This window comes from Culex quinquefasciatus, chromosome 1, assembly GCF_015732765.1.
Source record: "Culex quinquefasciatus strain JHB chromosome 1, VPISU_Cqui_1.0_pri_paternal, whole genome shotgun sequence".
NCBI classification, from domain to species: domain Eukaryota; kingdom Metazoa; phylum Arthropoda; class Insecta; order Diptera; family Culicidae; genus Culex; species Culex quinquefasciatus.
In genome coordinates, this window is record NC_051861.1 from 33,297,624 (window position 1) to 33,325,476 (window position 27,853).

At 41.7% G+C, this 27,853-nt stretch overlaps 4 protein-coding genes across 4 annotated transcripts in view; 3 read left to right on the forward strand and 1 right to left on the reverse strand.

Annotated features, from left to right (window-relative positions):
- Positions 1-6,413: 6,413 nt before the first annotated feature.
- LOC6046593 (ribosomal RNA processing protein 36 homolog) lies at positions 6,414-7,462 on the forward strand. Its single transcript, XM_001863732.2, has 2 exons — positions 6,414-6,692; positions 6,752-7,462. Exons 1-2 carry the CDS (start codon positions 6,528-6,530, stop codon positions 7,454-7,456), a joined length of 870 nt encoding a protein of 289 aa, XP_001863767.2. The 5' UTR covers positions 6,414-6,527; the 3' UTR covers positions 7,457-7,462.
- A 65-nt stretch (positions 7,463-7,527) lies between these two features.
- Positions 7,528-8,356, reverse strand: LOC6046591 (39S ribosomal protein L11, mitochondrial). Its single transcript, XM_001863731.2, has 2 exons — positions 8,270-8,356; positions 7,528-8,203 (listed from the first exon to the last, which is right to left on the reverse strand). The coding sequence occupies exon 2, from the start codon at positions 8,186-8,188 to the stop codon at positions 7,598-7,600; it is 591 nt and encodes a 196-aa protein (XP_001863766.1). The 5' UTR covers positions 8,189-8,203; positions 8,270-8,356; the 3' UTR covers positions 7,528-7,597.
- Positions 8,357-13,084: 4,728 nt separating this feature from the next.
- On the forward strand, positions 13,085-13,936 carry LOC119765071. The gene is made up of 2 exons (XM_038248188.1): positions 13,085-13,132; positions 13,201-13,936. The coding sequence occupies exon 2, from the start codon at positions 13,295-13,297 to the stop codon at positions 13,790-13,792; it is 498 nt and encodes a 165-aa protein (XP_038104116.1). The 5' UTR covers positions 13,085-13,132; positions 13,201-13,294; the 3' UTR covers positions 13,793-13,936.
- Positions 13,937-16,602: 2,666 nt separating this feature from the next.
- The window catches only part of LOC6046584 (spastin), a 78,129-nt gene continuing 66,878 nt past the window's right edge, over positions 16,603-27,853 (forward strand). Inside the window, 2 exon segments of the mRNA XM_038250518.1 lie at positions 16,603-17,415; positions 17,418-17,885. Coding sequence (XP_038106446.1) covers positions 17,262-17,415; positions 17,418-17,885 — 622 coding nt within the window. The 5' untranslated portion in view covers positions 16,603-17,261.

Genomic DNA, 27,853 nt, shown 5'->3' on the forward strand with positions numbered 1-27,853 from the left:
CGGACCACGTCGTTGGTCAACATGACGACCTTGGTGGGGAGTACCCGGCAAGACGGTGGTGTTTGAACGACCGACGGACTAGGTGGCGGTGAAGACGGAATGGAAATAGGAACCGGAGGGGTACCGTAACCGGAAGTCGACTTCCGGGCCGCGTGTTGTTGAGGAACAAGTCATTGGTCCGGCAGAAGGACGGTCTGTTGATACGTTGGGCCGAGCTAGCGCAGACGGGTTGTTATGGACCGTACCGGTCAAGCGCACCTGCAGGGCGGAAATCATGACGTCAGCGATTGGTCCGTTGGTGACAGCACGTGAAGTTTAACGGAGAAGATGTTTCGGTAAGTTAGCTGGTAAACATCTTAGAGAATTTGTAAGTAACTGTATTTATGATTACAGTTTATGGTGCTGATGATGGACAATCTTTGCTGCGACGAGTTTCTGCCGTTGTTCCGTGGGTGGCAAAATTGCACCCCTGCACAGCTGCTCGAGGCTCCGCTCCGGAAAAGTTTCACCGGAAACATAAAGAAAACCACAGGCAGACAGTTATCAAGACGTTGAGCGATCCTTGGTCTAAAGCAGGAAAATAACACCGCGGGAGGTTATCCGGATAGGGTGAAGGGGGAACAGGAACCTGCAGGACGTTCATCGTATTGAATGGGCGCTTGCATCACGGGAAGACGACGTTTTTGGACTTTTTTGTTCGGCAGACGCACACGCAGTTTCAGGACATGGGTGAGCGTAACCTGCGGTACACGGACACGCTGTTTACGGAGTAGGAGCGGGGCGTTAGTATTAAGGGGACGCCGAGGTGACGACCGCGGTGGGTTGGTGCTGTTTAAAGACGCGGCGGAGAGCGGGACGTTGCACGCCGGGCAGGAGGTTCGAGTGCTGGGTGAAAACTACTCGCTCCTGGACGAGGCAGATTCCAGTTTGCTGTAGGTCGAGCTGTTGTGGATCTACAAGGCGCATTACAAGGTCGAGTTGAACCGCGTCCACGCCGGAAATTGGTTATCATCGCCGGGAATCGAGCCTTGCCGAGGACATTGAAAACGAATCGGCTTGCATTGTTGGGAACAAGAACAAGCTAGGCGAGTTCTTCCAGGTCAGCTACAACTGGGATCTGATTGCGGCACAATCTACCTTTGTCTTCGGTCCGGACAACAGCAGCCCAAACAAAGTCCTGCTCGGCACCGTCAAAGACTCCATCGTGTAAAGTTTCCAGTGGAGCACGCGCGAAGACCACTCTACGAAGAATCCCATTCTAAACGTCGAGTTCCAAATCCTGGACCAATCCATCGCCCAGGAACCGTTCCACCGCGGAGGTGGCCAAATCATCCCAACCTCACGCCGAGTCGCCTACAGGAACCGTACCTCTTCATCGAAGTGCAAGACCCCGCCGATTGCGTTTCCTTCGTGTACACCGTCCTCGTCCGGCAACGTGGTCACGTCACCCAGGACGCACCCGTTCCCGGTTCCCCCCTCTACACCATCAAAGATTTCATCCGTGTTGCCGGGGAAGGTTCTACCGCTCGATCAACCTCTCCCAAAGAAACTTCCTTCGCCTCCTCACACTCTGGTTCGACTACGGCCAATACCCGAAGGTCATCCTGCAGCTAATCGCCCGAACCGACACCCCGCGCGACCTCGTCGGCGAACTCATCATTGATATCGGCAAGTGTCACTCGATAGTCCTCTTCCACCCGTAATCAATTCCGTCGTCCAAACAAGATTCTCGGCTCAAATGCTGCAAATGATAATGATGAAATTATAATTTAACAAACAGTTGCAGTTATTACGGCATCTTCATCATGCTAGAGTACGGTTCCCGTTGGTTGGTTCCAGTTTGTTCCTCTAAAACTGCCTGGAGGTGCGCTTCGAGTTTTATTGATCAGATGAGAAGGAGGAGGTGGTGAGGAAGGAAGGGCTGAAACAGACGCTGGATCCGGAAGTGCAGCAAGCGTTGGGGTCGATAAGGGAGGATCGAAAAATTTGCGGGTTCGGCAGCTCTGCTAGTGAGGCCTGTACTGCCGTTCTACGTGCAAAGTGTAAAAAGTGCAACTGAGAAAAACGCGATTGAAATTTTTCGACCGATTTCTGTGTTTCTACGCATAACTGTCCCGTGGGTTCCTATTCGTCCAATGTGTCCCTAATCGCCCCATTTAGCAGTTTATCACCCTTATTTGTGATTCTCTTGCTATACAGCAGGTAAACAAGACATAATGCTTAGTAAAACTAATGATTCCGTGTAAGAAATACTTGGTGGGACAATTATGCGTAGAAGTTCAACGATGGGACAAACAGACTTGGTGTTGTTTTTGATGAGTTTCCGAACAAAGTACCAGATTTTATGTGTTTTTCTTAAAGTACACATCAGACTAAACTTAAAAATGGCATAAAGTCAAAATCGTCAAAAACTGACATGGGACAATTATGCGTAGAACGGCAGTGTAGGAGATTTGAAGTTGATTTCTTGTATCTTTACAGCAATTGAATCATTTCTGAAGAAAACGGAGCGAAACTTCTGCCACCAAAACCAATGCGACTTCTACCGGCAAGGTTACAGCAGCACCAGCCGGAACCTGATTTGAAGGCCGAATCTGTTTGGGGTGAATTTAAAGTGATAGGAGGTGCTCGGCAGCGAAGGATAGAGCAAGGTGGGAGGCTTACGCGATTCGGAAGGACTGCACGAGTTAGTCAAGGTGATCCCCGAGGACACACAGGACGGGTCGTTCTATAGGGCGAGTCTCGCAGTTCACCAAGGCGAGTACGAGCTGGCGCAAAGGACGCGTGATCTGCTCAATATGGAACTCACAGCGATGGTAGTGCGGAGGTGTGCGGATGTACTTGGCCAGCGGTTAAGTGCGGCTCACGTGCTACGAGAAAGGCCATCACGCCCAACTTTGTACAAGGCGTGATATCTCTGGGCGTCCATGAACTTCGAGGTCTTCCAAAACCAAAAGCAGAAGGAAGATCTTCATAAGAACCGTGATTGGATAGTACGTTACTTTCCAGCTGATGTGCCGTGAGAGGACCTCGATTACACTCGCGCTGGCTTCGGAAGATACCGCCGACCCACCGATATCTAAGCTGTACGAAACCAAGGTCTGCTAAAGCATCCTCACCAGCTCGCTGCCGATTCGGCCAGAATTAACAGCATCATCGATCGCGAACAGCAAATTCAACAATCAGATTGTCGTCGACAGAATGGACTGCCCGGAGAACATCTTTGTCCAGCAAGCCCTCGATTAGCTTAAAGAGCGTAGGGAGTAGGTGGCGAGCAAGAAGATTGCGGAACCATCGTCGGAACCAGTTGCTCCGGTAGTCGAGCAATCCGAACCGATCACGGAATCGCCAGAGCCAACTCCACGGTGGGTTGGACAAAGGTCCGCTCAGGTTTATCGGGAAAATTGTCCGGAAGGACAGATGCTCGATGTCGGAGGATTTGCGAAAGCGGCTAAAATATCTAAAATATCACATCTGTACCCAGGTTGCAGTGGTCCAGGTTGAGCTCGAACCGGGAACGATTACCACGGAGGTTTTGGTGCAGTTTAAGGTTCGGATCATTTAACCTTTACGCGAAAAGTTTGTGCTAATTCATACAAATATTTTCAGATGAGTGCGCGCGTGCCGAGTGAATCCGCGAGGAACTAATCTTTGAATTCATCGAGCGCCAGCTGAGAAAATCGATGGCTTGATCCGCCATTCAGATCAATTCCAACAAGCATGTCCCTTCGGTGCATTGCAAACCTCCATAGATAGAGTCAGAATTAAAACTTAGATACTTTAAGTGCTGAAGCGTCCACAGTTACGACTTTTCTGTTGAACGTACCCTGGGAACTAGTTTTGGAACGGACTTGTTCGCATCCTGCGGTACATCGTCTGGCGCTGGTCGTTCGTGGTCAAAGGTTGCACACTCAATTGCACTTAAACTTCCGTTCCCCAGATTCTGTCCACCTCACCCCGTTGGCCTTTCCTCGACACGGCCAGTTCCACAAACGCCTTCGAAGGAACGCCGTCGCAGTTCCGGCTCGATCTCGGATGTCGACGCCTAAGAGGAGCTGAAAGAAAGTGCAAGCTCCCCCAAGTTCCGCAACGATCTGAGTTTTGCCATTGAGGCGGCGCCTGAGTCAGGAAGATCTTTATAAGAACCCTGGCGGAGACAAACAAGGTACGCCTTCCCCGCCGTGGAATGATCTTCTACTAATCCTCTTCCGAAGCAACTCCAGCCAAAGCGCTGAGTGGACAAAACTCGGCGCCATCAAATACTCCCCGCCTCATGGAACCGTACCTCTTCGTCGAAGTGCAAACCGTACTCGCCCGGCGACGTGGCCCCGTCACCCAGGACGCACTCGTCTTCGGTTCCCCCCTCTACACCATCAAAGCATTCATCCCCAAGTTTCACTCGATAGTCCTCGTCCGCCCCGTAGTCGCTGAAACCGTTGCATTGAATGCTGAAAATGATAATGATTAATGAAATCCTAATTTAATAAAATAACATATAAATAAAATCATCAAAAAACTAGCCCAGAACGTCAATTTCCTTTCTACTATCATTCCGAACCGATATCCGTTCTCCGGAACCGTTTTTCTGCTTTCCTAGAGGATTTTTCCGGTACCCAGCGCATGTCAAATTTGACATCGGCTTCACCATGTTAAAATTAAGTTCGGGTACTCGATGTCAAATTTGTATGACTACGGTTTGCGCCGTTTTGCTTGGATCCACTCAAATTTGAGTTCCCCTGGTAAGCGTGAACTTTTATTTGGTCACAGTTGACTTGCACGGGGAAACGAGAATGCTTGGAAGTGGGTGAAATAATAATATGCAAACCAACTGGGCTACTTTTACTCACTTTCATAAATATTTAAACACGGGAAATCATTGCTTCACGCAGAAAAATATTTTGTAGAATCAGCCTGTACGAGGTTTGATTCAACAAAATATTTTGTTGAATATAATCAACAAAATATTTTGTTTAATCAACCCTAGAATTTTGTTGTTTCAAACCAGGACATTTTGTTGTATCAAACCGGTATTTTTGTAGAATCTAACCCGAGATCTAACCTCGTTTTTATTGATTATAATTTGACAGAAAGTCGTTCAAATCCGATTTTTGTTGAAACAACTTTGATTTTTTGTTGAAATAATTCAGACTTTTTTCAATTCAAGGCTACTGATTGAGTCAAAAGAACATAACATTTAATTGATATAATTGTTTCCATGATTTATTGAAATTTTTATTTTTTATTAAATAATTTATGAAACATCAGGAATAATTTTACATTCCTTTTCACATTTTGTTCTTAGACAGTTTCGTGTCTCATGAACCACACCTGGTATTGCCGCGGTTGCCGCCGCGTCCCGATGAGGACATCAACGACGAGTTGGTTAACTGCCACCGCTTGTTGAATCTGTCATGTTCTCCAGTGGTCTGAAAGGGTAAAAAACATTAGAACGGCATCACTTGAGATTTGAGAGTTATTTCAACAAAAAATCGATAAGTTATATCAAAAAAATATTGTGTTGATTCAAACAGGCCTGATTTTTCTGCGTGTGTCATGGCATGACAGCCACATTATTTTTCACCCAGAAAAATGTTTTGTAGAATCAGCCTGTACAAGGGTTGATTCAACAAAATATTTTGTTGAATATTATCAACAAAAACTTTGCATTGATTCAACCTTGGAGTTTTGTTGTTTCAAATCGTTACATTTTGTTGCATTAAAGCGGTTTTTTGTTGAATCTACCCTAATTTTTGTTGATTAAATGTTGTCAGAAAGTGCGTTCAAATCCGATTTTTGTTGAAACAACGATGTTTTTTTGTTTAAATAATCCCGTTTTTTTCAGTATAAGGCTAGTGATCTAGTCGAAATAACAATAACTAATATATTGAAATAATTTTTTTCATCATTTACTGAAATTTGTATTTTTGATGAGTTTATTCATTAAACAGAAATATATCAGAATGCTTCTTCAGGGTTTGCATCTCAGATTGTCCTTGTGGAGTTTCACTTCGCTTGAACGGCACCTGGTGGTGCCGCTTACTCCCGATGAGGACATCAACGAGTTGAATCGGTCATGCTACTCAGTGGTCATGTGCCGGAACTTAGACGACTTGATACAATTTTTTTGTTGTCTTCTTCATCTTCTACGCGTCAGAAGCTTTGGTTACAAGAAAATGGCCGCCATTGCAGAAACCTGTGCACACCTCAAACTACAGCAGAACGGGTGTTTATTGCAAAATCTCTGAAATCTGCAATAAATTTTGGAAAAAAATAACTCGCGGCTTTTCCTGGACTGTGTCTGTGTTAACTGTGGTAGCAGTGCTATCGAATTGTATTCCAATGTGCCTTAAATGGATTTAACGTACACACGAGACAGTTCGGATAAACTGTGGCGATTTTAAAGGTCCTCGCAGCGTGGTTCTGTTTACAAAATAGTTCGATCGCGCGGTGCTTTTGTTTGGATTTCTGTCGAGTTTGGCTTACCTGCAAAGTTTTTGTTAAAGTTGTGGAATAAAATAAAGATCACGATGTCCTCCTCTGAAAATGAATCATCTGTGTGTGAACAAAGCGAAATTGAAGAGGACCCAAGCGATTTGGAAGAGGAGCAGGAACAATCGAATGATGAAAGTGGGCAGGAAGCTTCCTCCGACGAAAATGCAGACTCGGACGAAGAAACTGGCGATGAATCAAAGGTAAGGAGCTTATTTAGTCATAATTTGAGAATGTATTAATAAAATTTTAAATTTTCTAGCCCCGCTTGGCCGACAAAGACTACCGGCAGATGCCGTTCGAAGACCTGCTGCAGCTGAAACGTCGAATAGGTTCCAAGCTTTACAACGAAGCCGTTTTCGGAAAGACAAAAGGAAAGCAACCGGAAGAGTCGAAAGATAAAAAGCAAAAGAAGCGAAAACAGGAACCTCGACCAGACAGTGACTCCGACGGTCCCCCGGAAGAGGTCAGTGCAAAGCGGAAGGTTCCAGCGTTGGGAATGCAGAGGAAGGTGAAGAATGGAGCAGATGAACAACGTCCGCGGGATCCTCGATTTGACTCGAAGCAGGGATACTTCAGCGGAAGGAAGTTCCGATCGGAGTATGGGTTTATCAACGAACTGAGGGGCACCGAGTTGGAGAGTTTGAAGAAGCAGCTGGAAAAGACGCAAGATCCGGCCGAGGAGAAACGGTTAAAGTTTGCCATTCAACGGACGTCAAACCAGATTCGGGAGTTTGAGAAGCAAAAGGGACTGGACCAAAAGCGCATGCAGGAGAAGCAGGAGGCGAGGAAGGCGTTGGACGAGGGCAAGCGACCGTTTTACGAGAAGAAGAACGTTAAGAAGGCGCGCGAGTTGATCGAAAAGTACGATCAACTCAAGGAAACTGGCAAGTTAGGCAAGCACATCGATAAGAGAAGGAGGAAAATCACCGCCAAGGATAGGAAGAAGCTGGATTTTGAGACTTAGAGAATCGTATTAAAAATATTCCCTGAAATCACTGAACTTGGAAATTTCTCACAATCATCAAAAGGGTCAAATTAAATTTCCGCACTCTATTTCCGCTACTCTAACAAACATGTCCCCGGAACATACCTCGCAATCAGAAACTCAACCCATTCGCAGCATTCTCGCCTCTCGTTTCTCCTGCAGCTCCCTCCGCTGGTCCTCCACGACCTGTTTGCGTTCCTCCAAGAACTTTCCATACTCCACCGGGTCCAGCTCGTTCACGATCTCGATCCCACACGTCCGGGCCACTCCCACCAGGGCCTTGCACATCTGCTCCAGCGTCAGCAGCGCGTTCGGCGGATCCTGCGCCTTAATCTGGGCAATTTCGTACAAATGTTTGCGCGTAATCCGCCCGGCCGTCTCCCGGCCCGGGTTCATCGCACCGCGCTGGATTCCGGCGGCCTGTTTGAGCAGGAACGTCGCCGGCGGCGAATGGATCGTGAGTTCGTACGCCCGGTCGGAAGTGACCGCCACCCGGCAGGGAAGTGGAATGCCCTCCTTGTAATCTTTGGTGCGCTCGTTAAAGTCCTTGCAAAAGGCGGCGATGTTGATGCCTCGCTGGCCGAGCATCGGTCCTAGCGGTGGACCGGCAACGGCCATTCCTGCCGGGATGTTTGTGCGAAGCTTGCTCGTGTGGTTGATTTTGTCGACGGCTTTCTTGAGCGTTTTCAGGCGACCCGCTGCTTTGGACATTGTGAGGCGATGGGGCTGGAAAAGCCGCGCTAATAAATTTATCTGGCAAAGTGATGTATTGCTTAATTCTTTGATAATTACCGATAAATTTAAGGAAAAGAAACTTCACTTTAAGAAAATTGTGTAACCAACACGATATCTGTTTTGATTTACTTTAGAACTGTCAATCTACACGTTTACACAAGAATGCGTAAAACTTCTAAAATTTCATTCTAGCCCACAGTTGATCGTTTAAACCAATTGGGTACTAAAGCCTTATGTCATTTTTTATGTACAACGGTAAAAACACGATTAAAAACCATTTCTGATCACTTTTTTTCATTTTAATGCAAAAAAAAAATGTTGACAAGACAACATTTTTTTGATGGTTCAACTATGGTCCCCTTGGAACGAGCTGTCAAGTTGGAGCTTTTCTGTCAAGAAGGACCGCGAGGTTAATTTTTCAAAATTGATTTAAAAATCCATTTTAAACTCTTTGTGGTCGTACAAAGGGTCATTCATACACACACTCAGAATGAAGATTCGACTTCGGCAGAAATATCTGCCGAACGTGCTCGGCAAAGTGATATTCTGCCGAAATCTCGGCAGAAAATTCATTGTTCCAATATTCTCGGTTAAATTTAACCGATAGTTCGGCAGATCTAAGCAAAATGCCGAAGTTCGTCAGTTAAATTTAACGAAAATCTCGGCATGTCCAAAATCTACCGAGTTCGGCAATTGGGTACTAAAGCCCTATGTCAATTTTTATGTACAACGGTAAAAAACACGATCAAAAACCATTTCTGATCACTTTTTTTCATTTTAATGCAAAAAAAAAATTATGACAAGACAACATTTTTTCGATGGATCAACTATGGTCCCCTTGGAACGACCTGTCAAGTAGGAGTTTTTCTGTCAAGAAGGACCGCGAGGATAATTTTTCAAAATTGATTTAAAAATCCATTTTAAACTCATTGTGGTCGTACAAAGGGTCATTGTACTCAGAAAAATAAGCTTTATCGCTGTAAACAATAATATCAGCAATCCAAGCTTCATTTTAGGACCCAATTCAACTGTCAAATTTGCTAGAAAGTGCCGAGCTGTTCGGTTAGATGTTTAGGTAGCCATATTTGTTTTCGATATGAGTAGTGCTCACTGAACTAAGTTCCGGAACTTTGGATAAATCGGGATTTATACTTGAATTTCTACAGGATTTCTGCTTGGATTTCTACTTGAAAGGTAAACATTTTTAATAACATCTGTTAGGAAAAATAATATCTAAAGGGTCTTTCATTTGCAGCTTTTGCCAAGGAAATGCATGACGATGGTGCTTGGTAGAAGTATAGGATTCATTCTGGTTCAGATTGTATTAGATTATACATAAAAAGAGCAATAAATATAAAAAAGCATGCATGCATTTTGTTTTAAAGCTTTAAATTAATTGCGAGAATCTCGATTTGATTTTATTATGATAAATGCCGAGATTTTCGGTTGAATTCGTTTCAGGGATGCCGAGATTTTCGGCACAAAAAAGCTGGCTGTCAAAATTATTTTTGCCGAGACTTCGGCAGATGAATTTTCTGCCGAACTCTCTGCCGAGCGCTCAGTTGTTCTGTTTTCGGCAGAATTCTGCCGAAGTTCGGCATAAAAACTGAGTGTGCAAATCATGACTTTTTGAGTTCCATATCCCACTTTTCCTACGATTTTTTCAGTTCAACCCATATAACCATTTTTATGGTTGTAGTACCTGAACTCAAAAAATCGTATGAAAAGTGGGATTTGGAACTAAAAAAATCATGATTTTTGGTAAGGGTGTAGCCTGCCACCCAAGTAACCATCCAGCACTAAAAGAAATCATAAATGTGGTGTTTGTCAGCATTCTACAGCTAATCAGTCATAAAACAGCTAGGATGATAACAAATCAGCTCTAAAACAACTGCATTAAATTGAAAAATTTTGCATTAAATTGAAAAAAAGTGATCAGAAATGGTTTTTAATCGTGTTTTTTTCCGTTGTACATAAAAATTGGCATAGGGCTTTAGTACCCAATTGTAGGTGTCAAACGAGCTATGCTAAACCATCGATGGAGATCTCCACATTGGCCGTGCGGGATCAGGCTCGAAAACTTCCACTCATCAGCGGCAACATCTCCTGGCATCGAATCTTCGACATCTCAATTTCAAAAAAAAAAATCGGCTCCTCCCCAGTGGTGCAGCTTCATCGGTAATGCAGTTGTGTACAAAACGAAAATAGATGAAAGTACCCTTTTGAGGGATACTTCTGACTTTGAGTGTAAGAATATCCAGCTCTGTAAAACTCTGCTAGAATCCTGCTAGAACGCCGTGACTGGGAAGGAGAGGAAGCGATTTCTTGAGGCTTTTCTTCACCCTCTCTGACTTGCTTTCGCTGCCGCTGCTGCCCATTTGATTTTTTTCTTGGCCGGTTCCTTCCAATGTGCATACACTGCTTTACCAAAAATTATGATTTTCTGAGTTCAATAGCCCACTTTTCATACGATTTATTGAGTTTTTGTGCTACAACCATAAAAATGGTTGTATGGGCCCTATGCTAAGCCCTATGTTAATTTTTATGTACAACGGGAAAAAAACACAATTAAAAACCATTTCTGATCCTCGTTCTGATCACTTTTTTTCATTTTAAATTAAAAAAAAATATTGACAAGGAAACATTTTTCCGATGGATCAACTATGGTCCCCTTGGAACGAGCTGTCATAAGTAGGAACATTTCTGTCAAGAAGGACCGCAAGCGAGACCGCGAGGTTAATTTTTCCAAATTGATTTAAAAATCCATTATAAACTCTTTGTGGTCGTACAAAGCGTCATTGTACTCAGAAAAATAAGCTTTATCGCTGTATACAATAATATCAGCAATCTAAGCTTCATTTTAGGACCCAATTGCAAGTTTCTGCTCCCCAATCAAACGGTTTTCCGCATGACGGGTTCATTCCGCTTCGAATTCCGCTTCGAAAATTGTTTCGAATTTTTCTAAACGGAATCTCCGGTTGGACTCCGCTTCGATTCCGTTTAACCATTTTTGCACAAGGGCGACACCTGCTGGTGTACGGCGGAACCTCGATGACATTTCGCCGCGATTCGCCGAAGCGGTTTTGTTGTCAGTGTGTGTGAAGAACAACTGCCAATTTTTGAATGAAACGTCAAACACGTTCAAACTTGCAATTTTGAGCGTCGGGAAAATCTGTTCCCCATTTGCTGTGAGCGATTTTCGGCCAACGGAACAAGAATTGAGATGCACAATCCGTGTCCTTATCGAGGGCAAAGGAAGGCTGCAACCGCCGGTAGTTTCGGGGAAACTTTTAACAGTTCGAGCTTTCGGATAGCCGGGTAAGTTTGTTTTGCTTTATTTAACAGCAAAATTACATTTCAATACTTCTATTACAGGACAAGTAGGCCACCCGCAAGGTGGACCAAGATTTGGGCGGTTCGATGCTTCCACGTCCAGAACCTGCATGGTGGCTTTGACTGTAATCAACGATTTGTCCAGCTACTGCAGGTGTGGGCCGAGTAGGCAGAACTGTCGGTGTTGACGCTTTCGCAACGATTGTCCATGGAGCGGATCCCGGAGGATGCAACGGCGGCACCGTTGTTCACTTTTCTCAACTATCGCCCGGAGGTCTCGATTCCCCCCATCTATCTTCCCGGAAATAACTCGCAGCAAGCGTCATGATTCGTGTACTTTCGCCGTTCAATGGCATACGGATCGTACCGTAGCTACCGGCAGTTCCAGTACCGTCGGCGAATGTCTCGCAGCAAACATCCGTTAGTTTCGATGGAACCCCAAACAGTGGTGGCGGTTCCGTAGCGGGCCCGAGCAGCCGCGATGACGACAACAATTACTGCAAATTTTGCCTGGACTCGATCGAATCGGTGTCCACTGCTGCAGCAGGTAGATCTTCCTCGTCGTCACCCCCGGGATGTCCGGATCAAGGTTCTGAAGCCCCAGCCCCCATTACCCCAGGTGATGGTAATGGTGGTGATGAAAAGCGCCGTGCTTGTTCTGGTTCAGATTGTCCGAACTGAGATTTCGATGCAATCTCGGAGTCCCCGAAGGACGTCGATCAACTAGTCCGGCATTAACAAGGCGACGGCCCCGACCGAGTACAGCTTGTTGTCGGCGTAGAGTGCGATCGACGTGGTGCCACGATCGATTTTCAGTGAGCCTCAGATTAGTTCCAAGCGGTACTTGAAATTTGTCTCTCCGTCACCGACCTATTCAGTGCGGCATCGAGTTTACGACGGGCGCAGCTTCGTATGACCTCAAGCATCCACCGGCCAATCTGGAATCGGCTATTCAGATTACGCGGACGCCCAGCAGCGGTCGACCGTGGATTGTTACCAGCAACACCGAATTATTCTACATCTCACTAAAGCCTATGTAATTATGCGAAAATAAATAACATTATAAAGGGGGATTTGGGGCTGGGACTCGTGTTTTCTATGAGAAGTTAATAAATATAAACTCAAAGTTTTAAAAAATTCCAATCTGTTTTTTTTTTCTGGTTGAATTTCAATTCAACCAAAACAAATTGAAAATGACTTTAGTAAAAACAAGAAGAAGAACCCAATCAAATCGTTTTCCGCATGACGGGTTCATTCCGCTTCGAATTCCGCTTCGAAAATTGCTTCGAAATTTTCTAAGCGGAATCTCCGGTTGGACTCCGTTTCGATTCCGTTTAACCGTTTTTGCACTAGGGCGACACCTGGCGGTGTACAGCGGAGCCTCGATGACATTTCGCCGCGTTTCGTCGAATCGGTTTTGTTGTTGTCTGTTTAACCAAACGTCATGATTTTGCTTAATGAAAATGGATTGTGACATGTTAGATCCTGTTTAATTTTTTTTCGTTCTTGCGTCCACGTGCAATCGCGGTAGGCCTTTTTGATTGAAATTTGCGTGGAAAGTCGTAAATTTTGTGAACAGCTAGACAGGTAGGAGAAAAAAATGTTCCACTTTTTTCGTTATTGAATAAATAACACTTTTTTTTGTCTTCCGACAGAGACGGAAGCTGAGAGGCTGTTCAGGCCGGAAGCTTTGAAAAACTGCGGCACCATCGGCCAAGAGCAAAACGACGAAGAATTTGAACCCCGTGGATGCTCTGGTCCCACTTGCAAGGGACCGAAGGTAAAGGAGCGCAAACCTACCGCAGTCGGATCCGGAAGTGGGGACACGGGTCAAATGTCAACGTGCACGTGCGACAGCAGCCGTGGAATGTCCTTGAGGAACCAGTACCGACGGAAGGAGGATCAAGCTATTCCACCGCCATCAAGCCCTCTCCGTTGTCGTCCAGATTGAGACAGATGGCGTTCACGTCGACGTCGATGGCCTGTGTGACGGAGGGTGAAAGCGACGGGGATAACGATACGCCGAAGCATCATGCTGTAAAGTACGATCCTCAGGATCGTCCTCGCACCGCTGCAGTGGCCATAAGCAGGAATCGTCCGGCATCATTCGCGTCCGCAGCAGACATGAGCATGATGGAAAGTAGCGGCAGCAAGTCGGAAGCAATCGAAGTAGACGCCCCGCCTCACGCTCACGCCAAGAACACGCCAACCTGCGTTGCGGGAGGAAATTCGTCATCTTCGTCGTAGAAAGCAGCGGTCTACCTCTACCCAGCTACACGTTTTGGGAAATTCACCGGGAGTTTTGCTGCCCCCGCAGGACGCCACCCAGGGCGGTCGGCCGTGTTTGTGACGCAGGCGCCGTACCAGACGTACAACCGGGTGGTGCTACCGCCGGTCCACAAGGTTTCCAGCAGGCAGATTCCAACATCCAGTTTGTTTCGCTAAATCCGGCCCAGGTTGCCAACAAGCCGCTTCGATCTGGTCAAGCTGATGGAGCTGCAGGGCGATGGCAGTGGTAAGAGATCCGAAGGATTGACCGGGGCCATCAAGAATCACGACGTTTTGGATTGCCACGGGGAATACAAACTGTCAGTGCTTTGTTTATTTTAAATGGCTAATAAAAAATTTGAGGACTGGGGGTCTGGGTTCGGGTGGGTCGTTTATTTAACAAGGAATTTAAATAAAATTTATGAAAAAATCATTGAATCGTGCAAAAAACATTAATCAACCTCTCTGGTTGAATTCCAATTAACTTTGGATTCAACCGAAACAAAAAAAGAAAACCAACAAGTAAAAACAAGAAGAAGAAGAAGAAGCTGTCAAAACCAACCAGTCAATTCCGCTTCGATTCCGTTTCAACTCCACTTGAACCGATTTGCGGCGAAAACTCAAACGGAACCGGTTGTTGCGTTTGAAACGGAATGCGGTTTAGAATCTAAAACGAACACTGTTTAGAATTCGAATCGAACTTTTTTCGCTCAAGCGGAATTCTAAACGGAATTCAAACGGAACGCTCTGAGTGGGAAGCAGCTGTCAAAAGCAACCCGTTCATTCCGTTTCGATTCCGTTTGAATTCCGCTTGAACCGATTTGCGGCGAAAACTCAAACGGAACCGGTTGTTGCGTTTGAAACGGAATACGGTTTAGAATCTAAAACGAACACTGTTTAGAATTCGAATCGAACTTTTTTCGCTCAAGCGGAATTCTAAACGGAATTCAAACGGAACGCTCTGAGTGGGTAGGAGTCCAAGGCTTGAATGGGGAGAGCAACCAAACTACTCCATGTAACCTTCCACCCCAGGGTTCGAACTGACGACCTTTAGATTGCAAGTCCAACCGCCACCAGCGAATCCATCGGAGCAGGCTTGGTTTTTTATTGCGCGTATTCCCGAGAAAGACATGCGGCAAACCAGCCTCGATACGACGCACTTTTGGCAAATGCGTGCTGTCAAATCCCATACTGCGCGTTTTGTTTTAGTTGATCTTCTTCTTCGAATCGCCTGGCATTGTTGCCAGGTATGTTTTATGTTGCACCAAAAGTGCAGAAAATCGCTGGCAACAATGCCTATGGCATATTCTGAAATGCCGCGCGGCGTGTACCTTTGAAAGGACAATAAGTTCCCGGACAGAATGGTACAGTGGAATATTGGCATTTATAAGCTAAACGACATGCGACATCTTGTGTTGAGTAGCAGAACAGAGTGAAGGATGTCGATTGAAATTTTTGCCCTTAGAGGTTATGTATGCGAATTCTGTTTTGTTAAATTCCAGCGTTCAAAACAACTTTTGAGCAAAAATTCGAGCTGATACTTTGTTAACTTTTGATGCTCTATCATTTTTTCAGTCAGCACTTTGCTGGCTTTTTCTGTCAAATTAAAACAAAAAACAATCAATCAAACAATTTTAAACAATATTATTTTTTCAAAATTATTTTTTTTTTCAATTTTTTTTATTGCGTTAATTTATAGGGGGCAAAAAGTTTACACTCGTACTACTTGATTTTTTTCACAAAAGTTGTTCTAAGAGCTGTAAATTGAATTTTAAGTTTGCATTCCTATGTAATGTAAGGTATGCACTTCGGAAGAAACCGGTCAAGAAAAAAATCAAATGGGAAGCAGCGGCAGCGCAAGCAAGTCAGAGAGGGTGAAGAAAAGCCCCAAGAAATCGCTCCCTCTCCTTTGTTCTGCTGTTCGTAAAGCTGTTTCTTGACCCCTTTCCTTCCGATCTGCAGACTAGCCTTAACCGAACAGCGAAAATTTGAATCGTCATTCTTCGATGCGTTGCGCCATCTGTCGGAATTTTAGAGCTTTTAATCGCGAATACTCCACTTTATAAAGTCTAGACGGTCTAGACTCAACCGAGATTGCCGATCAAGAGCCAAACGACAGGCGACACCTAGTGTTGAGTAGCAGAACAGAGCGAAGAATGTCGAATGAAATTTCCGCCCTTTGAGGTTATGTATGCGAATTCTGTTTTGTTAAATTCCAGCGTTGAGAACAACTTTTGAGCAAAAATTCGAGCTGATACTTTGTTAACTTTTGATGCTCTATCATTTTAAACATTATTATTTTTTCAAAATTATTTTTTTTTTAATTTTTTTATTGCGTTAATTTATAGAGGGCAAAGAGTTAACAATCGTACTACTTGAATTTTTTCTCAAAAGTTGTTCTATGAGCTGTAAATTCAATTTTAAGTTTGCATTCCTATGAACCGAACAGCGAAAATTTGAATCGTCATTCTTCGATGCTTTGCGCCATCTGTCGGAATTTTTGAGCTTTTGATCGCGAATTGGATGATCCCAAAATGAACGCATAATTTTGTTGGTGATTTTGCGCTATTTTTTGATGAGAGTGTAAAATCAACTGTGACTCCCATTCTGACAGTTCCACCCCCTTAACCCAACCCAACCCCACAGGTAAACAACAACTTGCGCAACCGAAACAAACATTCAAACTTTTTCTCTCGCGTTCCCGTTCACTCTCCCACGATTTAGCATTCCATCCCGTTCTTGCCAAAGCAGTCTTTCAGGAGACACTTCCCAACGTCAACCGTCGTCGTCGCTTCGTTTCGTCATTAGTGTCCGAGCAGTCAATCGCGACGGTCAGGCGAGCGAGATTTTTCATTTTCGGTTCGGAGTGTCCCCCCACCCCGCGCCACCCGGATTTATTAGGAAGCGACGGGCAGGGGTTCGATTTTTTGCTCCTTGGTTCTGTGGTGTCCTGTCACACACGTTCGTAGAATATGTCCCTTCCGCCGTCGCGGTCGTCCTCCTCGTCGCAGTAGGCGTTTTTTTTGGGGGAGAAAAGTTTGTTTGGTTCGTAGAAATTTTGTAGGGAAAAAGGAAGAAAATAGTTTAGTTGGTTGATTTTTTTTTGTGAGGAGCAACCTTCATTAGTTAGTGATTGTAGTGTAGTGCAAGAGTTTAGTGATAATGTAAAAGGGCTGTAGTGTGTGTCTGGGAAAGGCTTCCGTCGTCAAGGATAAAGAATTTTCATCCTTGCCTGTCATCGTCGTCGTGGTAGTCCTGCGCCTGCTAAGATTGTGTTCTGCTGGGGGGAAAGGGAAAGGAAGAGTTTTCTCTTGGGTGTGCGTTGCTGCAGGATCAGCAGCAGTAGGCTGTGGGGTGTATCGGATTCTACCCAACAACAGCATCAACAAAAACAACAACAAACGCCACCCCGTCCAGAAGCAACCGCGGAACCGAACTCCGAGCTCTGATGGTTCGCAACAAATACTCGCTGAGCAATGCTGGCAAGTCGCCGAGTAAGAAATCCCGCACCAACAGCGCCAAACAGCACGACGCCAGTGATAACGAAGGCGGCGGTGAAGGCTCGTCCGGATCGGGAACCCTGACCGGAACCGAGTCGGGTGCCCCATGCGATGTGACACCGTCCACAAGCAGAACCTTTACATTATTTCGTTTCCGGTTATTTTCGTGTTCAACGTAGTGCGCTCGCTGCTCTATCAGCTGTTTATTATTTTCCGTTACATTTATAATTTTACCACAAAAGTGGTGTACCGGCCGGTGAAGAAGGATTGCGGTCTGGAAATCGTCATCAACCACCAGCAGCAGCAGCAGGAAAGTCACCAGTCCCAGCTCGATCCACAGCTCAACAATCCGCTGGTGCATCAGTACGATCCCCAGCAGCACCACCCGCTCCAGTATTCGTCCAGTGGGGTGTTGGTAAACTCCGAGGGCCGGGAAATGAGTGGCGTCCAGCGGTCTGCGAGTGGAAGTCAGGTGGGGCCGGGCGATCCGCTGCTGGCCAAGCAGAAGCACCACCACCGGCGTGCGTTCGAGTACATCTCAAAGGCGCTCAAGATCGACGAGGAGAATGAGGGTGAGTGGCTTTTACCGAGTCGTTTCTCAAATTTATTTAACTTAATCCAGCAGAATGATGTTGGAACTAATTTTACGTTTTTGGAACTAACTTAAAAATCCCTGAATTCTGTGATTCGCGGGATATATTTTCCAAAAACCATTAAAAACGATGTCCACGGTGCATACCCATCCTATTTTTCGTCTGCAACAAAACATTACATCCACCTTATGTCAATGTCCATCGGACTAAGAAAGATACACTTAATGTTTACATTCGTTTTTAAAACCTTAGGCCGTTGCAAATATTTTTAAGTTTATGTCCCTCGACTCTGACCAAAGTCGAGAGGAGGGAAAAAATAAAAAAATATTAAATAAGGAGCCAAGGTTTCAACATTTAAATGAAAAGTTTTTTTCTTATTCACCTGTCCATGCGTCAAAAAAGTCGAGACTTTTGTTATACGATACTATTTTTAAAAAAATGCTTAAAAAACTCGCGTTGAAGCAAAATTTCTAAAATTACAAAAAAAAACTAGATTTTATGGAATTTTTGAATTATGAAATTTTATGTTTTTATATTTTTCAATTCTAAACTTAAAAATATGAAAACAAAAAACAAGGATTCTAAAATTTCGAAAATAAAACTCATAATCTCCAAAATTTTAAAAATTTGGAATTCTAAAATTTGAACATTCCAAACTTAAGAAATTGAGTTCTTAAATTTAGAAAAACGTAAAATTCAGAAATTCCTAACTACAGAAATTCTTAGATTAAAAAAATTTATTGATTCAAAAACATGAAAAATTTAAATTTTAGAAGTTAAATAAAGTGTTTAAATTCAATAAAGTTCTAGAAAAAAATAAGCATGAAATTTCCTTGGGCATGAGTAAGGACCTCGACGCCGTTAGCAATGTTGGCTTTAAAATAAAATTTCGTGATAATATCACTTCCCCCCAGCCAACATTTTTGCCATGCGAAGCGGGCCTCGACGCTGTGTCTAGGTTTAATTCCTAGCTAGGAGCCATCAGTGTCTTAAGAGGTGGTCCCAAGGCCGAGTAGGAGTTCATGAAGCAAATTAGTCGTCTCCCACCCCTTTTAAATTGAAAAATGAACTCTGAAACCAGCGCTTACTCACAACAGAAACAGAGGCCTCTTCTAGCCATTGTAGGATAGAATAGATTTTGAAATTTATTTAAAAAAAAATTATTACGTAGCATTTTGATATGTCAAAATTTCCATAGAGTCTCGGTCAATCAATAGTGCGATGATATCGGACAAAATTCGTTAATCTGTTGAACTAACGGTTTTCGGATTATGGTTGTATCGACCATTGTTGCGAATCGAGGGTCTACTGGAGCCTTGACGATCAAATGGAGCCTAACATTTCAAAAGGGCGCATGGGTTTTGTGAACAGGAGTGTGTCTCCTTCACTCAAATGACAGTTTACATAAGGTATAATAGAGATGCACTCTTGTTTGCAAAGCTCTATGCCCTAATGAAATGAATGGCATGAAATAGTCGTCTTAATTACTAGTGTTCAACTTATGAACTGTTCATTTATGTTTATTGGTTTTGGAAGCGGCAAGACTGGTTTAAAAACAAGATCCTTTACCTTATTTGGCGTTATAATAAAACATTCGGGGATTTGAGATTAAATTTACTTTCAGACAGTTTAGTTTAGGTTGTTGATTAAAGTTAGATAGTTTTCCGTAGATGAATAATTGGACTTAAATGATTAGTTGATTTGAACGAAGTGTAACATTTCATTGGCAGATCTGTTTCTAGTTGTAATGTACGACAAGACTATTGACGGACGTGACAGGTCGGCAGTTAGTTTTCATCTTTTTTTCTCTAGTATTTTTTATTTCCTTTAAATTTGGAATACATCATAGGTTTCTTTTGTATAGATCTCCGATTAGTTACATTTTCTTATTTAATTAACTAATAATTTAATTTATTCCGGGCTTTCTTACTTTGAATCACAATTTCAGATTTTCTTTATTCAGTGTTAAACTTAGATTACCGTAACTGCTCAAATCATCCAAGTTCTTACTACTCACATCAACACTAATTTTCTTTCACCTCCCCCCTCCCGATCCCCTATATCTTCCGGTGGTGTTCATTTGGTATGCAATACTAGTTCGGCCACTACCCTTTTTTCCACAAGAAACCGGACTTGGACTGACTTGAGGCCGCGCCCCCCACCTTGCTCCGTAAAACGAAAAAAATAAGCATGAAATTTCGCAATATTTTGTTTTTTTTTAGAATTATGAAATTTTTGATTAACTGTTAGAACCTTTGGATGCCAGAATTTAAGAATTTTCAAAGTTTTAATTGATAGAATTGCAAAATTAAAAAAATAAGGATTTCAAAAACTATCAATTTAAGAAAATAATAAATCAATAAATCTGGAAATGCAAAAATCTTACGTTTTTTGGAATATTAAAATTCTATCGATTAAAACTTAAAAAAAATTAAATTGTGACATTCAAAGGTTGCGATATTCCATGCCTATTTTTTTTAATTTTCAAATCGATTCAAAACTTTGAACTCAAATATCTCGGAACTGACACAACTTTTCATGGTGCTTTAAGTTGCAGATGTTCATGTAGAATGTATACTAACATCTCCTCAAATTTCATCAAATTTGGTTAAGCACAAGCAAAGTTACAGTGTGAAATGTAAACAAAAATGGGCCAATTTTAGGGAAATAAATAAGACCTGTTTTCGAAAGCCCGTAAAAATTACCAAACACAAAATTTTATGAAACAAAAAATGTTTTGCTATCATTTGAACCTTGGACAAGAACCCCTGTGAATAACATTGTTAGTTTGGACCGGTTTTAAGTGTTTTTCAACCTTTTTGATTTGGTGCACCAGAGCACCACCTAGGCATATGAGCAACTAAATATTCAGGAGCACTTTTTTCTAAATTACAGAAAAAGCTTATTTTATCAAAACAAAAGTTTTTAAACGTTTTGACTATTCATTAGAGTGTAACAAAAATGACTTTTTGGCGGGCATTCAGGGGTTTGTTCCGGTGGGCATACTGAGCCTAAATCCAAAATATGAGCTTGATTGGACGTAACAGGAGTTGGCGCTCCGCCCTTCAATTTTAAATGGGATTTAACCCGTAATAAAAGATTTTTTCAAAAATGTCACTTTTTGAGGCATTTTGGCCACCAATGCGTTTACCAAAAACATCACTGGCGTGTAGGCCAGATCCTTGCGCATCTTTTGGTGTATATAACATTGAAGTTTGGAGCATCCTGGAGCTCGGTACAGACCTTCAAAGTTTGGCATATTTTCGAAAAATCGGCCCCGACAAAAAAGATATGCGTCGCACCTCGCGACGCCCGAGACGCCATTTGATTTTGCTGGGACCGATTTTTCGAAAATATGCCAAACTTTGAAGGTCTGTACCGAGCTCCAGGATGCTCCAAACTTCAATGTTATATACACCAAAAGATGCGCAAGGATCTGGCCTACACGCCAGTGATGTTTTTGGTAAACGCATTGGTGGCCAAAATGCCTCAAAAAGTGACATTTTTGAAAAAATCTTTTATTACGGGTTAAATCCCATTTAAAATTGAAGGGCGGAGCGCCAACTCCTGTTACGTCCAATCAAGCTCATATTTTGGATTTAGGCTCAGTATGCCCACCGGAACAAACCCCTGAATGCCCGCCAAAAAGTCATTTTTGTTACATCCTACTATTCATAAACAAGACAAAACATTGTTATTAGACCGATAGTTTTATTATTTTCCTCATTTTTCATGAAAATGGTTGTTTGTGGGTTTTGAATGAGCCAATCAAAGAAATCTGAAAATACAGAGATTTTAGAATTGTAGTTAATACTTCAGAAATATGGTCTTACAGCAAAGAATAAGTAGTTTTTAACACATTTCGAAGCGTTTTCAAACAAATGAACCAATAGATTTGAAGAAAACGAGATTTTGTGGTTTAAAAAAAGTTGCTCATCTTCCTGATGGTGCTCTGGTGCACCACTTCAAATTCTACTTTTTTTGCCCCAATTCGATGTTTGTGAGTCAAAGTAAAGTATTTCCTGCATTATTGTACTAAAATTAAGCCATTTACTATTTTTACGATAAGCAAACAGCTCTGGGCGTTAGAGGGTTAAGCTTGCTGAGATTTCTATCTAGATACAGTCCAGACTCGATTATCTGAAGCCTCAATTATCCGAAGTTTCGATTATCCGAAGGTTTGTATGAGACTTCGGATAATCGAATCACAAACAAAAAGATATTTTTTTTCGTATTTTTTTTTTATTTTCTTACTTTTAACAAGAAATTTGAGTTCTGCGACCCTTTTTTAGTCAAATTTGATTGCTTTCTTCTTTTACTTTTCTCAATATTTCATCAACGCTATTTTGGCCGCCATGTTGGATTCAAAAATTCTATATTACTTTAGAGTAGTTTAGGGGTCATACTTGAGCTCAACAATAAAAAATAAGACAACGCAACGAAAAAACATTTTTTTCGTGATTCGATTATCCGAGGTGAAATTTTGCTACAGAGGCATCAAGATGCCCAAAAAGTGTAAAATTCTAAATCTGGAAATTTTAACAAAATATCGGAGATCGTAACAAGATTTTAACATTTTAGTATTCAAAATGTTCAAAAAAGGTTCCAAATTTCAAAACATTAAAATTTCATTATGCTAAAAAAATAAATTGTAATACTTATTTTAAAATTTTTAATCTCTGATGTTGTCAAATTTTTAAATTATAAAATTTTAAAGTTTTTCTAAATTTTAAAATTTAGTAAACTCTAAAATCCAAAAGTGCTGCAATGCTGAAATCCTAAAATTCTTAAATTTTAAACTCTGATTTTTTTAAATTTGTGATTTCAAGACAACAACTCCTAAATTGAGCACGAGCATGAGAGACCACCCATGGTTGCCGTAATATCCTTTCAGCATTTCATTAGGCTTCGACGATGTAGTGGTGTTTCCTTTATCATTCGATTTTTTTTTTGTATTTTTTAATCCGACTGAAACTTTTTGGTGCCTTCGGTATGCCCAAAGAAGCCATTTTGCATCATTAATTTGTCCATATAATTTTCCATACAAATTTGGCAACTGACCATACAATAATGATGCATGAAAATTCAAAAATCTGTTTCTTTTGATGGAATTATTTGATCGATTTGGTGTCTTCGGCAAAGTTGTACGTATGGATACGGACTACACTGAAAAAAAATGATATACGGTAAAAAAATGGCGATTCATTTAACTTTTTGTCACTAAAACTTGATTTGCAAAAAAACAATATTTTTATTTTTTTATTTTTTGATATGTTTTAGAGAACAGCCAACTTTTCAGAAATTTCCAGGTTGTGCAAAAAATCATTGAGCGAGTTATAAATTTTTGAATCAATACTGATTTGTTCAAAAAATCGAAAAATTGGTTGCAAAAATTTTTTAACTTCATTTTTCGATGTAAAATCAAATTTGCAATCAAAAAGTACTTTACTGAAATTTTGATAAAGTGCACCGTTTTTAAGTTAAATCCATATTAAAGTGACTTTTTTGAAAATAGTCGCAGTTTTTTTTTTTTTTAATAGGTGCACATGTTTGCCCATATTTGAAAAAAATATTTTTGAAAGGCTGAGAAAACTCTCTATATTTTGCTTTTTCGGACTTGGTTGATACGACCCTTAGTTGCTGAGATATTGCCATGCAAGTGTTTAAAAGCAGAAAAATTGATGTTTTCTAAGTCTCACCCAAACAACCCACCATTTTTCAATGTCGATATCTCAGCAACTAATGGTCCGATTTTCAATGTTAAAATATGAAACATTTGTGAAATTTTCCGATCTTTTCTTGCTTACATTTTAAAAGGGCGTGATATTGAATGTTTGACCCTTTTGAAATGTTAGTCTTGACTTGATTTTTTTTAAATGTTGTTTTCGAAAAGATCGGAAAATTTCACAAATATTTCATATTTTAACATTGAAAATCGGACCATTCGTTGCAGAGCTATCGACATTCGAAAATGATGGATTTTTGGGTGAGACTTAGAAAACATCAATTTTCCTATTTTTAAACCTTTGCATGGCTATACCTCAGCAACTAAGGGTCGTATCAACAAAGTTCAAAAAAGCAAAATATAGAGAATTTTCTCAGCTTTTCAAAAATACTTTTTTTCAGAGGTAGGCAAACATGTGCACTAATTTAAAAAAATGAAAAACTTCGACTATTTTGGGTTTGTTCAAAAATTACGTCCATGAATAGGGGAGGGGGTCTGGGGTTTATGACAGCCCATGTTAAAGGTATAGGCAAAGTGCGTGACAGGGGGGGAGGGGGTCCGAAATCCCGAAAATCACTGGACGTAATATTTGAACAAACCCTTTCAAAAAAAGTCACCTAAAATGGATTTAACTTCAAAACGGTGCACTTTATCAAAATTTCACTAAAGTACTTTTTGATTGCAAATTTGACTTTACATCGAAAAATGAAGTTGAAAAATTGTTGCGACCAATCTTTCGATTTAAAAAAAAATCAGTCTTGATTCAAAAATTTATAACTCGCTCAAAGATTTTTGAACAACCTGGAAATTTCTGAAAAGTTGTTATTTGATGTCCTCTAAAACATATCAAAAAATAAAAAAATAATAAAAATAGTGTTTTTTTGCAAATCAAGTTTTAGTGACAAAAAGTTGAATAAAAACTCACCAAATTTGTTTTACCGTGTATCATTTTTTTTTTCAGTGTAGTCCATATCCATACCTACAACTTTGCCGAAGACACCAAAGCGATGAAAAAATTCCTTCAAAAGATACAGATTTTTGAATTTTCATACATCATTCGAAGGCACCAAAAAAGTTTCAGCCGGATTAAAAAATACAAAAATTAAAATTGAAGAAAAAAGACCGATTTCGTAGAGAATTGCCCACGGTCGTCGCAATTTTTTTTTTATTAGAAAGCCTTGCGCTATTATCTTCAAGGGAAGCACTCAAATGCTGCTGACGAGACAATTCATCTGTTGTTAAATTTTCAATCATATAATTATAATTTCACAATTTCAAGTTAAACAGCGATTTCCAAACAAGTGTCCACGTGTTAATGGACGGTCCCAAATTTGGAAAAAGCTCGATTAAAAATATCGGACATGTCAAACCTTGCTTTAACTCGTTAGCCCTGATTATATGTTTTAATGTCAACTTAAAATTATAAGTCAAACTGATGGTTACTACTAACAGCGTTGAAAATGGCATAAGAACACTGGCTCAATCTCTACCCCCAGGAAGTGATCATAATCACCTTCGGACTTGGCGCACACACAAAAAAAGGAAATTTCAATTATTTCGCTTCCGGGAAGAAAACGCCATCAAGACCGTTGAGACCGTTAAACGTGTGCAAAATCTCCGCCATGAGCAACACGTTCTGCTGACATCAGAGTCACAGTGTCGCTGTCCTTCCAGGGAGGTCCTTTGAACCATAAAGCAACGCTCGTACTTACTGCACACACCACCGTAACGTAGAGAGAGCACGGAGGTAAATAAATTTAATATACAAAAGATGGTGGCACAAGATACGACCAACTTTGGGCAGGCCAGTGCTTCACGCTGAAGAGGAGCCTCTTGTCTACTTCTATTAGGTGGTGGCACGAGGCCCCCAACAACAAGACACGGTCGGATGCACTTCATTAGCCGTCGACTTCAGTGAGGAGGGGTACTGGCTGCTGCTGACTGATGCTTATGTCACGTCGGAGTAGACCACACTACACAGTGTAGTCGGTAGTAGTTTAAGCAGATAATGGATCTCTGCAGCAGCTATCGGTCGGAAGTTGATGTGTGAGCCTGGCTCCTCCCCCCGGAAGCTACACATAGCTGACACGCATCACCGTCATCGCAGTTTGATCAAGCTTTTGTTCAACCGTTCAATCGGTGAACAGCTGTTTCGTGCTGGGATTGATTGCGGAGATTTGAATTGCAAATTTTAAAGTTGTGGAGCTAAAATTAGTTTGTAAATGTCATCCAACGTTGATGCTTGCAACTTGCCAAAAGAGAAGTTGTCAACTTGAGCCATATGTGTCAAGGTCAAGTCAAGAGTCTACCTTAAAACGATTTTCGAGCAGAATTAAGCAGAGACTTGATTTGAGACAAGATGACAAGTTTCCCTAAATGGAGTTGGTGGGCTTGGCGGCGGTGCGGAGCGGCTTTGAACACCGGCATGACGTCATCGCAGTCACTTTCGCGCACGCTAGAACCTGTGCGGATCGTGTTCTGTCGTGTTTAAAAGGCACCAAGGTGTGAAATTCCAATAGCTGCAGCAACTAAACTGTACAAGGAAGAGTTTCGTTTATTTCTTTCTGACGCGTAATAAACAAACTGTCAATCATTCCTGAGAAAAAAAAAGCTGCCTCACGCTGTAAACAGAATCGATCCAAGCGAATTTAAATTTGTTCAATTCGAGCTACTTAAACAGAAGGTGGATAACCTTTCAATGACCAAGCAATACTATACACGATGAATGGTTTGATGACCAACTATTTTACCCCCAGCAAATGCCAGTTGACCAGCTGAGTGTCGGAATTATTGAATTTGGTTTGGCACACTGTTTGCAGAAATTATTTGGTGACCAGCACCCGGAGCGTAGCCAATTTGAAGTGTGGCAGTCTGTTGACTTGATTAGCGTCATCTATTTCGTAGAATGAGTCTTTATAGCTTGCTAGAAAACCTGAATTGAGGGGAAATATGCCCTTTCTAATCAAACACCTATCTTCGTCATATGAAGAGTTTGATGCTCGATTAAAGCTCCAACAATACTATTTTAGGCTATAACCTAACCAGGAACAGCACCGCCACTAGTAAGCACTCAAATTTATGCCATTTACTGGTCAAAAAGATCAAATTTCATGCGCTTTTGATAATATTTTCTATTCTGCGAGATCACTTCTCATCATTTTGGTGGCACACACATCCACACGCAAGATGAGAGGTTAACTGCTTAACGAAAGTCGCCATCAATATCTTTTCACTTGTGCTAACGTTTTCAAAGCGCTTAAGATAGAAAATTGCTTCCAACTACCGGCAACATGTTCTTTTGCACATTCTTTAGTCACTCACTTGAAAAATAATCCCGAAACATGTAAATAATTAGCAAGCGCCATAAAAAAACAAACGCGCCAAGTCGTTTGACGTTTCAATTTTGACGACCCATTCCAATCGAAGGCTGAAGAAAACCGAGCGAGAAGCGAAGGCAAATAAAGAACAAAGGGTGGCCACCAACAACACCAGCTGCGGCTGTTGGAGTGAGCCAGTGATGCCAGGAAACTTTTGCTATAAATGCTACTTTTCGTGGGTGTTCGCTTGAAATTTCATCAATTTTGGCAGCACCCAAAAGAGCGCTAGAAGAAAAAAAGAACTAAGCTTAAAATAGTTAAATGAGCGTGGCCCAATGCATTCTCGATTGAGTAGAATACATTTTGGAAATATTTGTTTTAAATGCTTGTAAAAGGTATAGAATAACTTTTAGTAAAAGTGAAAATAAACAGAAATGTTCACAAAAAGTAACTCTACACGTTGGTGTACTTGGTTTTAGTAAATTTCAAGGAACACGCTTAAAATGGGTATATTTCCCCTATTGAAAATGTCAAAATCGATGAAAATGTTTGGATAATGAGTTTTAAAGAAAGTTTGGCATTTATTTTTCCTCGTTCACTGGAAGTTTTTCAAAATCCTCTTCCATAGCTGGGCCTCAGAAAAATTCGAATCGAGTCTTCATTTTGCATGGTTCTGTGAGCTGATGCTTCTCTTCCTCGATGGTTTATTCGATATTATTAGGGCTAGTGATTTTTCCCGGCAAAAAAATCGAAATTTCGCGGCATGCCAATTACAAAACATTGGAATTTCACGGCAATTTATCGGGAGTCTAAAAACTGCTCAAAATAAATGTAAAAATGTGGTCTTTTAGCGTAATTATGAACAGAAAATTGTTTTAAAAGTTAATACCGTAAACTGGGGTGAC